Source organism: Schistocerca gregaria, chromosome 6 (assembly GCF_023897955.1).
Source record: "Schistocerca gregaria isolate iqSchGreg1 chromosome 6, iqSchGreg1.2, whole genome shotgun sequence".
In the NCBI taxonomy this organism is placed as follows: Eukaryota; Metazoa; Arthropoda; class Insecta; order Orthoptera; family Acrididae; genus Schistocerca; species Schistocerca gregaria.
In genome coordinates this window covers 261205512-261220241 of record NC_064925.1, presented here as the reverse complement: position 1 = coordinate 261220241, position 14730 = coordinate 261205512, and the positions used below count along the sequence as shown (strand labels likewise).

Below are 14730 nucleotides of genomic sequence, written 5' to 3'. Positions count from 1 at the left end.
ATCCGAACAAGAAGATTGATGGCTTCAGCCTATCAAGAAGAGTGTGGACAGCTCTAAACCGGGTCAGAACGAGTGTTGGGAGATGTTAACACCTGATGAACAAGTGGGGCCTGGCAGACAGTGCTGTATGTGAGTGCGGTGAAATACAGACAATGGACCATCTACTCGTGTGCAAAGTGTATGGCTATGGTGGTGAACTCATGGACATACATAGACTCAGTGACTCAGCCATAGAGTGGCTCAAAAACATATCTAATATAGTGTAGAATTATATTTTTTTTCTTTTTTAGTATATAGTGATAAGAATATTGTAAATTATGCCTCTGCGATGCCGAACGAGTAAGTAAGTAAGTAATTGACGATGATGATGATGATGATGATTATCTGTTATACATGCAGAAAAATAGCATAAGAAGTGTAACTATACTATCAATGCAATAGTACTTATAATTTCCAGACACTGAATACATTTTAATTACTGTAATGACTGGCAAACAACTATTCGGTGGTAGAGCACTTGCCCACTAAAGGAAAAGGTCCAGAGTTTGAGTCTCACATTGGTACACAGTTTTAATCTGCCAGGAAGTTTCATATCAGTGCACACTTGGCTGCAGAGGGAAAATTTCATTCTGGAACTAGACAGCATAATCACATGTTCCACACCACTATGGCCTGTCATGCAAATAATCCATGTAACATGAAACAAACAAACTAATGAACTAAGCAATCCAGAGCTGAACGGAATTATCACGGAGAACCATGTTGTCTACTCACCAAAAACCATTCTACGTTCAACTTGCTTTTCTAGAGGTAAAGACCACACTAAATTTAACAAATAAATCTACCCAGCAATGGTACTATGACCCTCTTCACTTTTGTCACAATGACTGAACTACCAACAGACAAGCAACACAATCACATTGAAGTTGACAGCTAATGCTTAGAACGAATATGTTCTTCCATGGAGAAAAAATAAAACAAATATATTATCAGTCGTACATTACTAGTTCATACATACCACAACACTAAATTCTAGGACAAACTGCACTCACTAATCAGGTACATACAGTAGCAAGGGTTCACTACAGCTATAGAGACAGTTTAACTTTAATCAGATACTTACATTCTGATGCACCAAATAATGTCTTAGTGGGGAAAATCCAAAATTAAAAAGAGTAAATTCAATCACTTACTTCATGTGTTCAAAACTGTTGATAGACTGTGACTCACAGTTAAATTGCAAAGGGCTCACAGTTATTAATAAATTGGGCCCAACAGTGTGTCAAAACTTAAACTTCAGGCTCACAATGGAACACAAAAGAGAACTTCAGCAATAAACATACTGACATATTTTGACATCTATGCACATTAAAAGCTACCAAACTAAATAAACAATGAAGTACAAAGACGACAGGTGCAAACTAACCTTGACTTACGAGAGGCTGGATCATGCTCTGGTGATGACTCTCGATTTTCTCTTGCATCTCTGCTGTGAAGGACACACCAACACACACATGCGATCACAAACATGCAAGCAACATTTAATACCACATATAATGATTTTGTTGGTAGTGCAGACAACAGTTACATTGACAGACAAAAGTTTAAGGAGAAACACACAACCTTTGTCAAGTGACTCAAATTTTACCACAATCCTGCAATGCGAGTGAATACAATATTCTATTAATGTGAGCAATTACATCAGTGTTTCATTGCCTGCTATTATCATGCACAAAAAATAATGCCAAAGCGCGCACGCGAACCCACGTGCGCGCCCACACACACACACACACACACACACACACACACACACACACACACACACACACAAAATTCTATTATAACACGCTCACAGGTATTCTATGGAATTCCCTTACAAAATATTATTCTGAGAAAATTCAGCAAACTGAAAACATCTATACTAAAGGATCAATATGTTTAAAAATTTCATCCACACCACCACCACCACCACCACCACCACCACCACCAACAACAACAACAACAACAACAACAAATGACAAAATGAAAACTGTGTCCACTAGTTGAATTGATGAAACTGAATATGAGATCACATTCTAATAACAAGCATTTGAAGGGGGGGAAAAACACCCACACACCAAACAACTGCTGAGGAAGAGCTGTCATTGAGGAAAATTTTCAGGAAGAGAAATCATGAGAGTGAAACAATTCTCATTGTTTACGAAATATGGGCAATACTCCTTTTTGACCACTGCTATCTCCTTGAGCTCCCTGTAGCTTCACTGGAAGTCTCAAAGCTCAATAACTAAGTAATTTTTTTTATGTTGCAATTAAAATTATGTCAAGGATACCAAAGTTCTGTTAGCGTCCTTGCACATTAGTGCATACTGAAAATGCCGGAACCATCAGTCCATCTTCCTTGAAATATAGACAATTTACACTAAATGCATAAATAAGTAGAAGATCAGAATATGTCTTTAAAAGATGTTGTCTCAGTCACAGTTCGCAAACAAAGAATGAAATGGTAACTTTTTTAACTGCACTCTGCATCCTCCTGTGCAGTATTACATTCAAAATACATCTTTGGATGCGTGGCAGACACCTCACTATTCAAAGCAGAATGAAGTAATTAGTACAAAGGGAGGGAGGGAGCGACAGAGGGAGAAGAGCAATAGGTGAAACATGCAAGAGCAACATTGGTATACTATAAATTCGGATATGGTGTCAAGCAAGTCCCACAATTGAAAGATATATTTTACAGTCATTAATTTCTGAAATCAATGAGTATATATTTACTGTCATGTGATGTGTGTGCTGGCTTCAGTAGGATTTTGACTACAGAAGAGGTAATTACTTAAGCTGAATATGGGAAAATATGGCACTTCAGTTTCACATCCTACTGCCAGTAACAATATTAAAATCCTTTTACTGCTATAAAAAGAACTGTAGTCCTAACAGCCATCATCATCACCACCATCACCACTTCTGCTGCCGCCACATCCGCTGCCACCACCTACTGTTTCCAGGTGCTGGCTGGGTCTGTTCGGAACATATGCCTCTCTTTCTTTTACTGTCCACCATGTTTCCCTCTCCACATTGTCCAGCCTTCTCCTCTCATCTTGACATGTTTCTTCATCCCAATGATTCATGTGTCTCTTTGTCTTCCTCTACATCTCTTGCCTCATACTGTCATTTCAGGAGCCTGTCCTGGTGTCCTGCCAACTCTCATTCTTTTAACATGCTCATATCATCTAACTCTTGCCTTCTCTATGGTCTCTAGTATTGTCTTCTCTTTCACTATTTCTCTCACCATCTCATTTCTTACTCTATCCATTCCAGTAACTCGTATTCTGCTTCTATGAAATGTCTTATCTTAAGCCTGTATCCTACTCACTCGGCTTTTCTTCATTACCCATGTTTCTCAAGCAATGTGACTACTAGATTATAATGTGCTCAGTATAACACTTGCCTGATTCTGGGCTGACCTTCCTTTTCACCAATTTCTTATCATTCCTACCTCTCTCTGGTATTTTGCTCCCCCTGATACTTGGAACTTTCCATTTTCTTTACTTATGCCCTCTAATTCTTATATCCATTGCTACAATCATGTTATTCCTCTGTCACCACCACTTCACACTTCTCTGCTACCAATAGTAAACATGGAGTTATTCTATAGAAGTGTGCAGTAAGAATTTAGTGTAGAATTGATAACAGAACATTTTTCAGATGCTTCTTCAGAGGCTGAATATGCCAATACATATACTCACTAACAACATTTTTGGTTAATAGCAAAAATGAATTTAGAATGAACTAGGAATTCACAGACACAATATTATAAATAAAAATAATTTTCATTTAAACTACACATCCTTCTCTAGAGTTCAGAATGAAGCTTTATATTCTGTGTAGCAGTCTGCCAATGATCATATGGTAGGAAACTGAAAATTTCTAAATAATCAAAAAACAAAGTACCTATTGCTAGCCACTCCTACAATTTATCAGAATATCTGGGCTCAGAAATGTAAGTTTCATGTAACTCCTATATTTCTATTAAGAACATTAAGGAAAGAACAGATTGCTACTCCATACATGGACGAAGCACTAAGTCGTAGACAGGCACAATGAAAAGAATACTAGAAATATTTAAACTTTCAGAAACAGTCCTTCCTTTAAGTAGAACTCTCACACAACAACAACAACAACAACAACAACTCATGCACACATGGCTACCATCTCTGGCCTTAGTAGCTGGAGACACTAACCATATGTGTGTGAGACGTCTACTTCAAGGAAGGACTTAGCCTGAAAGCTTAAATATTTATAGTATTCTTTTCATGGTGCCTGTGACTTACTGCCTTCTCTATGGGGTGAGTAGCAATTTGTCCTTTCCAAATTAATGTTATTCCATCCCAGCTTTCCTATTACTATACTTGTATTAGATTGATCTTGACTGTTAGTACACAGAAAGCTGGCAACTGTCTGTAAAGACATATAAATGCTTTGTTTGAAGTATAAGGTAAAAACAGTAGCTGTGTGGTATAGGAGGAAGAGAAATGGTTTCTCTCAAAGAAGCTGTTTTTCATCTAACATACGAAAATAAGTTGGTTTAAGTTGCCTTAGAGTGCAGTTGCGCGCGCAGTGTGTGTGTGTGTGTGTGTGTGTGTGTGTGTGTGTGTGTGTGTGTGAGGTGTCGTTCACGAAGGCCTTAATGGCTGAAAGCTTTATTTGTGACTTTTTTTTTTTGGGGGGGGGGAGTGGCAACTTTTCTTTTCATAATACTGTTACATTCCACCCTTGATTTTTCATTGTTTTATAGAAAAATAATGTAATCTGGAACTAACTGTCATAATATCAGTCTGAGTAATTAGCACTAGTCAAACTATACTTTACAGACGTAGCTAGCAGTGGTCCCTTCTGCCTATAATTGTTCAACTTGACTCATTCCACTCCCATGAAAGCTTTCCTTCATTATGTGATTCAACAAAACACATATGTGTATGTGAAAGAGTGACTGATTTGAGTTGAAACTGTGTTGTGCCATGCCAATACTGCTGTAGTCATTTACAGTTTGCATCTACACTTCCTGTCCCACTTTAGCAGTATAATAGCAGCTACAAGTGACATTGATGCCAATGTACTGTTTTGTATCTTTGCATTGTTCGTGTAGAGAAGGGGCATAAGATCTCTGAAGCCAGCAAATGTGTCTCATCTTCAGAAAGTGTGATTGTTATATTGTGGTATTACTATTAACCTTTATTTGCACTAATAGAAAACACACACACAAAGAGAGAGAGAGAGAGAGAGAGAGAGAGAGAGAGAGAGAGAGAGAGAGAGAGAGAGAGAGTGTGAGTTATTGACCGACAAAATACATCAAGTCACATACAAGAATCATGCACTGTAACAAATGTTGTGCAAGAAAAACAAGTCAACATAGAGAGGAAAAAAAAGCAACAGAAGAAAGAGACGTGTGATTCCATTCATGACAGAACACAAAGTGACAATCTGCTGAGCATTCCTTTACCTCTGAGAACTTTCCTCTCTCTCTTCTGCACTAACATGAAACACGTGCTTGGTACACTGTGTCCTTCAAAAAAAGAACCTTAATTTGATATCTTCATTTGATTCATGACAAACCAACAGACGGAGACTACTCACCTAGATGGTGTCTTGGGCCGTGACAGTTTACGGTCACGTTGTGCTTCTGCTGGTTTCACCTGCCGTGATTTGCAGACACTGTCAACTTCTGTTTGACGTTTACTTGTATTTTCCATGAACTGTCGGTGATCAGCAACAAGTGCCTCTAATGTGGGAAGGTCATCTGGCAATGGTTCTCGTTCCAAGTCAACAAGTGTTCCTTCCAGTCCAGCCAACCATGCCAACAGTTCTTCTAACAGCCCTTCTAAGTCTCTCAATGCTGCCAAGTGATCCTTCAGCCTCTGTTCCCGCTAAAATGGTAAAAATTAACATAATAATTCAATACTCTTCCTGGCTCAAAACTTTTCGGAATGAGGAAAAAAAACAGCAAAAGTCTGGAAGTTTTCTGCCCATTCTCTCAAGTAGTCATCCAACTACAGGCTTTGTATGACATTCTCTATCATTCACAATACTTTACCATCAGAGACAGTACAGAATCAAAAAGAAATTAACACAAAGAGAAAAACATGATATGAAAAGATCATATTTTGTGCAGGAAATGTAGAAGTATCTTAAAAGTCACCTGTGTTGCCCAGCTGAAAACTTCCTCCCAACGTGATTGTATGATAGTGATCCAGTGTTTTATTACTGCAGCACCATCTGGATGAGCCTTGGCCAAAATTTCTTGTGCAAGTGCAATTGTAGCATTCTTCTCTCTCTCTTTGTCCATCATCTCCTTCATAAATCTAAAACAAACATTATTGTTAAGCACTAATTTTGAAAGCCAGACAGAGCTCAAAGAGGCAGGCAAAACTATAACAAACCCACTGACATTTATAGCACTCACAGTTATACCCATGCCAAAATGTAGGGTAAATGCAAACTTTCAGTACTCCCTTCATACCCCCAGTCCAAATAAAATTATCACACATGGAGTAGGGTAGGTGTATGGAAGGGAGGGGGGGAGGTGAGAGAGGGGTGAGGGACAATTTCTAACTGAATGCACCAAAATCTTTTTTTTTTTTTTTTTTTTTTTTTTTTTGTGGTTGAAACCAAGGTCAGTAGTAACCTGCACAATGGATAACAGATCTCTCAATGACCTCTACCAATAAAACAGTGCCTTTTCTCTAGTAACCCAGAAACGTTTTAAGTGCCTGTTCATGGCACGTAAAATCACCGTACAGTGAAAAAAGGAAATCAAATGCACAATGATTATTATATGGGACAACCCTATGCAACAAGTACAAGCATTTGCACTGCAACGTACGCATTATTTGAGCGGGAGGGTTTAGTTAATGCTATGTAAATATAGGACCCGAAAATATAGTACCTATTTTTGGTAAAACTCACATTTGTTTTTGTTGAAATTTGCATCTAAAGTTTTTTCTTTGTAAATGACTAGACATACACATTTAAAAGTTTGTCATGCTACTTGTCCCAAGACAACGCCTTAGTGCTTTGAAATTAACTGTTGAAAAAGTGGCGACTGGGGAGCTTTTACAAAAACTTCAACGGTTTTTCCCCAAAATGTTCTTTGACTGTTATCTTCTTTTTGCTCCATTCAAACCTTCAACAAACAATTGTTTCTGCTGACAAGCAACAGCATTCTCCCACAGGTGAAGAGCTTGCTTCTCCTATTTAAGGTGTTCTCTGCCTCCCCCCCCCCCCCCCCCCCCCCCAAATTTAATAATTGCAGTATCTGCAGAATATTGATTTTGACCTTTTGTGGGCGCTCGTAGCCATGCGATGACCCATATTTGACAAAGCTAAAGATAGGACTGACGAAGTATGTAGCGGACAAGTGGAAACCAAAAATAACTTTATCTGCACATTAGAGGAAGAGTTCCGGTGGGCTTTAAATATGTTGGTGGGTTTTGTTTTCCAGTTGCTATTGTCCAGACTGCGAACTCAACAGAACATCAAAACATGTACTGACAGTCAGCTACAAGTGTAAACAAATTAGAATAAGTCCACCAGAGGAGAAGTTAGTCGTGTGGGGAAACAAGCCCTGCCTACCTCTCGCAGCACAATCAGTCTACACTGGTATTCTGTGTTTCTTCTCAAGGAAAACTGATATCAGGTCATACATACCGCTGATCCCATCTGGTAATCAAGCTATGTAATGGGCCAGAAAACAAGAAAAGAAATAAACAAGCACAATGCACAAAACACAGCATTGGTAACAGCTATTGTACATTGGCTTGGAAAGAGGGGAAATGTCATACATGCAGTAGTTCAGGCCCAACATATAACAGTATTGGCCACAACCACATTTCAACACACCTGCCACCTAAAACTGCCTAGTTAAAGTGTCTCCATTATTAGTTAGCAGACAAAAATACATGCCAGATCACATGACCAAGTCCTATATTGCACTATGCAGCACAAACACAATTTTACCATCCACACTTGGTGTTGTGTCAGAGCATCGTGCACACCAATACACAACTGCATTCATGCACTTTATTTTACAAAATTTTCTTACATACATTACCTTCCCAAATTAAGCTTCAGCAGATGACATGCAACATTGATAATAGAAAATCTGGTTACATTTCTGATATTTGCAAACTCTCTCTACAAAAAAGCATTTATTACATAATTTCAAGTTTTCGTATTTTTTAGTCAGAATTTGCATCTATATCCATATTTATTGCAGATGTTACTTTTTCAGGTCCTTAAATATAAAGTAACTGTTCTAGAAAATTTGCTTTTCAATGGCTTGGTAAACTTACTTGTCATGTTCGGCAAGTTGATTGCGAGTATCTTGTTCATCTTCTGGAAGGGCAGCCGTAAATCGGAGTCGCATTTCAGCATCAGACAGCCACTCTAAGAGCATGTTCACAGCTTTGTGCAATTTCTCTGCCTATAATCAAAAACAATATTTGTAGCTGACATGTAATTCTTTTATTTCTTCGTTAACAGATAACTGTTATACATGAACATTTATTTAATAATGCTACAGGTTTAAGCTGAATTAATGTATATCATTCTTTATTTCCAGTCTGTATATGAACAATTTCTGTGTCTAATTACATTCCAATAAAAACCACACATAATTATGGTAAGAATCGTACTGGCTTTTTTTAACATACAAAAATCAGAACAGTGTTTCGAAATCAAAATGGTGTTGGACTAGATATTCAAGTTTTAGGCAGTCGGACAGAAAAACTGTACAAAATCGTTTAAAACACTGACAGTTATCTTTCTTTTCTAAATGGGCACCTTTAAGCCATTTTACTCTGTTATACAGAATCACTCACCTCTTTAAGGGCCTCTTCCAGCCTCTGTGTTTTCTTATGGCTGAGAACTGTGACAGTTTCCCACAGAGTTGTGAGTTCGACAAGTTGTGCCTGAATAGTTTCTGCATCCGCTGCCGTTGCCTTTGCCTGGAGTTCTCGACCTGTGTTCTGCACAGATTCCATTTGTGCTTGTCTGCTGCGTAAATCCTCTTCGAAGGTCTACCGAGAAAGAACATCGACTGATAAACATACAAATGTGTAATGTTTCATACGTATTGAGCACATGAAAGTTCCTCAAGATGTTCACAACTCTTAACAGTGTTTGTGCTTAATATATAATGTGTGTCTGATATTTATTGATGTTTTCTAGATATACAGATGGCAACATTTTGCCAGTTTCATAATTTGTATATTCATTTCCACCAATAAAAAAATTATGTAATGACTTCCTAACTATAAACTGATTTACATAATTTCAATAAAAATGTAATGGAGAAAAAAAAGAAAAAAAAACAACCAAAGGAATTAATTGTTAATTGTTTCACTAGAACTCTATACAGTCAATAAATTATCTGATTTCACAATTCAACATTCTTCAAATGTATGAGCTACAGAACTACGGCACGAGACACAGTTAAGACCACAATTAATTTTCTAAATAAGGAAAACTTAAGTTTTCTCACTTTATGCTGTTCCACTAATGCAACAACAGTGTCAAGATCTCCATGAACTGGACCTTCTTCACCAAGGGTTGATTCCACCTGTTAAATATAGAGAAAAAAATAATTGTCAAAATGTATGGCCTTTTTGGCTATGCAATAGTGTCACATAGTTCTCTAATTGATTACAGCTCACCTTGTGCAACCAATCCAGCAAAGCTTGTACAGCATCCTTAAACTGGCCCGAAAACAGCAGCGCTTCCTCCAAGCGACGCTGCCTGTCCACCGACTTTGCACAGACAGAAGTCCAGCGTGCTTTCAAATCTGTCAACATCTGTCTCAAAGCTGGTTCATCAGTCTTTGGAGCACGTTCTTTCAAGGATTTTCCAGCTCTCATTGTTGTGTCATATGCCGTCTGCAATGTAAGGTTTTGTGTAACACAAAAAATAACAGAAAAAGAGACATTAAACTGCTTTATTGCTTTTAGAGTAGTGGCTAACATTTTCAAAAGAAAAATACTTTATAATTCTTCCTGGGAAAAAGGTGTTTTGAAAAGTGCTTTCAGAACATTCTCAGATGAAAAGAGTGTTTGTTCCTATCTAATACAAACATCAACAAATTGTTGTAAAGACGAACTTTTAGTGGTTCACAGTACAGACATATTTCTACAGAGTCCTGAGATCTCCACATGGAACCTCAAGCAATATACATATTGCAGTTGCACCTGAAAATGATTAGTAGCTACCTCATTAAAATACTGTGCAGTTTACACACTACACCAGCCAACACCTAATAACATTATGTACAATTTGTATATCTACCACACTGACTAAAACATATGCCAAAGTTTGATCTCTGCAAGAAAGTGTGTTGGGCACACTGCTACCAGGATAAAACCAGATTTTTTTGTTGCTGTTATAACACAAAAAAGAGGGGAAAAAAGATTTTGTTGCAACATGGATTTTGCTTCCGGACAAGTGACTTGCAGTCTCATGACAGAGGACTCAAATGAACTTATTTTGTTCCTGGTTCCCAGCATTAGATATTTTAAGAAAAAATTACATATTGTGCCAACAATTAACCACAGTAGGTATATGTCACATAATGTCTGTAACAAATCATAAATATTTTAATGAATATATTTCTTATGTTGGAAAATTTATAAATGACCACTTTAACAAATTATGAAAAATCCAGGATGCAATAATGGCAAAATTATGAAAAGCATTGATCACTACTCACTATATAATAGAAACACTGGGTTGCAGATATGCGCAACAAAAAGACTTAACAAGTAAGATTTTGGCCAATAGGCCTTCCTGTGAATTAACACACACACACACACACACACACACACACACACACACAGCTATTGCCTCTGGCTGCCCAGACACACACACACACACACACACACACACACACACACACACACACAACTATTGCCTCTGGCTGCCTAGGCCAGAGCAGTAGTTGTGCGTAAGTTGGTGTGTGTGTGTGTGTGTGTGTGTGTGTGTGTGTGTGTGTGTGTGTGTGTGTGTGTGTGTGCAGGGAGGGGTGGGGTGGGGTGGGGGTTCTTGAGTAGCAATATATCCTTTTCATAATAGAGTCACTCAAACAATCTCCAGCACAAGGAAAAGAGAACTTCAGTTAACCTGCCCCCACCACCCACAGATTGTTACTCCCATTAGGCATCCATTGATTGCAGTCTGGTCTCTGTGGCCAGACACAGTGGTTGTGTGCATGATCTGTGCTTGCGTGAATGTGTGTGCATTTTCTAGTTTTAACAACTTTTGTCCAAAAGCTTAAATGTAAAGTAGTTTTTTTGTTGCGCGTTTCTGCAGTTCAACATTTTGTCTATATGGTGAGTAGCACAATCTGTTCTGTACCTTGATTTTTCATTCTTTGAAATATAAAATTAAGTCTGATGAAATCAAAATCTTCACATACTTATCTACTTATTGTAATTCTTGTCACAGAGATCAGAATGGTACAACAGTAACTCTTAATGGGTCAATAATTAAAGACTGAAAATACGAAATACTGAAAGTGCCAAAATTGGATATTTTTATTTTCTATGAAAATCGCTAAATGTGTCATGGCTAACAAGCCGCAGAAGCCTCCTTGTCCTTCAAAATAGCTCCATTAGGTGCAACAGTGGGCGAATTTATTTGTTTGTGACATGAGGGGCACTGAATGTGCTAAGTGTGTCTGACCATGGTGGCAAACATGTTGTAACCTCTTTTTAACTTGCAAGCAACAAGCAATAATACATTTCACTTCATTTCAGTTATTTTTTACTTGAATCTTTTGAGTCCACTGCATTACAACGGATAGGAAAGGCAAGGCAAGATAAAAAACATCAAGAAAAATCCTGAACTAAGAAATCAACAAAAGCTATATGTAACAAAGGTACAGCTGTTGCTCACAAACATCCACCATAACATGATGTAAGCTAAAATGATAATTTAGTTGTGTATTGTGCTATGTAAAAAAAAGGAAAAGTAGCATGTTATCCTGAGGTGCAAACTGTACGACCTTCCTACACTAGAAAATATTCTTCGGCCTCTATTGACGAGCAAATGAAGTGTTGAACAAATGAAGGATCCATTACCAAAGTACAGCAATTTTATTTCTAACTGTCTGAAATGTCAATACTGTATCCTTTGTTTGTGCTCCGATGTAAGTGAAGTGTTGCTGTGTACATTTAGTGATTCCTTGGAAATAAAGCATGGCACTTATATATTTATCTAAACTTTCATTTTTATATACATTTTTCAAAAATTCTAAATGTACTAAAATTTTGCAAATTTTTTTTGTCACACATTAAAAATCAAGCAAAATTTTAATTTACACTCTTTCAAATAAAAAGACCTGTAATGCAACTGTGTTACAGTTTTTCCATATTCTGACATTCTGCACTTTCAGTATTTCCCATTCCAATATACAATTATAATCTTAATGGTGTATGGAAACAGGTTCTCCAAAACTGGAGACTAAACACTAAAGTGAAATTTACAAAGTTGTCTACATTACAAAGGGAGTGGTGGTGCTACTATACTCACTCTGTTCGTCATAAGAATAAACCTAACATAAAGAAACACAAACACGATGTTTGGTCAAAGCCGTAATACTCATACACTGGTGGTATTATGCTCTTGGAAGTACGTCCTACTTATGTATTAGATATTCAACTACTAAGTTACATTAAAAGAAACTAAGATATTTTAATGTATTAACAGCCATCAACGGTTTTCTTAATCATGCTTTAGCTATGTAGTTTTTACTTCAAAAACAGTGCACAGCCACAGCTTTGTAGAGAAACACACGTATGGAACACGATTAGAAAGTGCCTGAGAAATAGGTTTTCTTAATGTTTTGCACAAATTTACAGAAAAAAATCAGCTTTGCCATTTCTGAGTAACTGTACTGGATACAAATAAGCAATGAATGTGCAGCAGAATTGGTATGTATGAGATTGATAACCTGTGTGCTTCATGGGACCATTGGTTCAACTCACCCCTTAGTCATCTCTCCCCCCCCCCCCCCCCCCCCCGATTCCCGTCTGAAATATCTACATCTCATAATTGTAAAAATCATCATCATTTTTTATGAATAATGCAAGAATCTTGTTTCTAATTACATATTGCATGCAAAATTCCTGCTTTCATTTCAAATATAAATTCTTAATTATTGGTATTTTATGAAAGACTGTTAATAAAGATTGCTTAAATTACAAAAACATAACAGTTTAATTTTTTTGGGCAAAAATGAAAAACCAAATTCTCTTTATTTGGACTATGTCCATTGTTTTATATTCATAGATGTAGTCTCGCAATAAGAACCTAACAAAACTGATCTGGAGTCAAGTTAAGGGACTTGTCGCAAGAAATAACAAGACTGTGAAGCTGCCAAACGTACTGGAACTAACACATTCAGCTTTTTCACGTCACTTCTGAATGCTGGCAGGATATAAATTGGCACATCATACAAGAAGAGGAGAAAATGCAGCACCTGAAAGTTTTTGTGGACTCTGTTGTTGTTTGACTCATTATCAACATACAACACGACAGTTCCACAACTGAAATGTATGTCTCAGATTCAGATAAGAAAGGAGCTGAGAGATTATCAAACAACTGACTGTAATTAACACTTCCAGAGGCTTCAGTATTCAACAGTAAGGTGAAATCCCTGCAATATGCTTCAACATCATACATAGCCACACAGAAAAATTACCCTTTGTTTAAGTTATGAGAACGAGCATTTTATGCTCTCCATCTGGTCGCCTAAGAACTGAGCCGAGGTGCTGGAGTTTTACCGAATATTATTGCATTCACTTTAAAAATTAAATGACATTTGAAGCAATATTGTTTCTCTGCTCATCCCTTTTTATGTATGGACTGCAACTGTTCATATCATTGCAGGTTAGTTGGACCACCTGGCTGGCCAGTGCTGTCAAAGTTTAATACATTGGTACAGCTGTTGTCCTACATTATCACTCAGTCTATGTGCATGTAACACAGCATAAAATGTATCCTTATAATTTTACTTGACTGTGCTGGACACAGCTCGGCTTCCGCTCCGCGTGAAACGAAATCCAGTGAGATTCAGTCCAACATGGGAGAACACGTCATAATGTTTACATCAGTTTTATTCTTACAATGAACAGAGTATGGTGTCCACACACGCGAGACAGATGAGTATGGTGTCCTTCAATTACATACACAGCACAGTGTTTGGCAATATCATCTCAAAATGACATAGAACAACTGCCATAGGCAATTTATTGGTTACGAAAGATTACTACAGTAGCAGCCACGACAGTCAGTTGCTGTTGACAAAAACAATTGTGGTATTCACTGGAAGCTCATATTTTTACTCTAAATTGACACAGCAAGAAGACTGAGAACATTATACATAGTAATATCATACAGTTAATTCAGAAGAATTTGACAATGAAAAGTCATGGGTGGATTATAAATATTGGAAAAAAATGTACCTGTTTTCCTGCCAATGCTCTCTGGAATTCTCTATGTTTGGCAAGACGGGTCTTAATTTTTTCAGGATCATTGCCAGCAGCAACATCCTCTGCAAGCTCATCTAAATTTCTTTCTGTATCTTCCAGCCATGTCATCAGTGCAGACCTAAAACCACATTATGCATCACTGTAACCTAATTTTAAAAACTGTAGAAAAATTATGTCTTATTATTGTTGAAAA

At 37.4% G+C, this 14730-nt stretch overlaps 1 protein-coding gene across 50 annotated transcripts in view; it reads right to left on the bottom strand.

Annotated features, from left to right (window-relative positions):
- The window catches only part of LOC126279005 (microtubule-actin cross-linking factor 1), a 485047-nt gene that overhangs the window by 79176 nt on the left and 391141 nt on the right, over positions 1-14730 (bottom strand). For 25 of the 50 annotated variants that reach the window (XM_049979354.1, XM_049979337.1, XM_049979346.1 and 22 more), the window contains 8 exons: positions 14511-14655; positions 9711-9929; positions 9539-9616; positions 8877-9074; positions 8349-8479; positions 6197-6359; positions 5635-5924; positions 1427-1489 (listed from right to left, as the gene is read on the bottom strand). In XM_049979354.1, coding sequence (XP_049835311.1) covers positions 1427-1489; positions 5635-5924; positions 6197-6359; positions 8349-8479; positions 8877-9074; positions 9539-9616; positions 9711-9929; positions 14511-14655 — 1287 coding nt within the window. The remainder of the gene's footprint in view (positions 1-1426; positions 1490-5634; positions 5925-6196; positions 6360-8348; positions 8480-8876; positions 9075-9538; positions 9617-9710; positions 9930-14510; positions 14656-14730) is intronic. The other 25 variants (XM_049979350.1, XM_049979361.1, XM_049979345.1 and 22 more) reach the window with 2 other exon arrangements.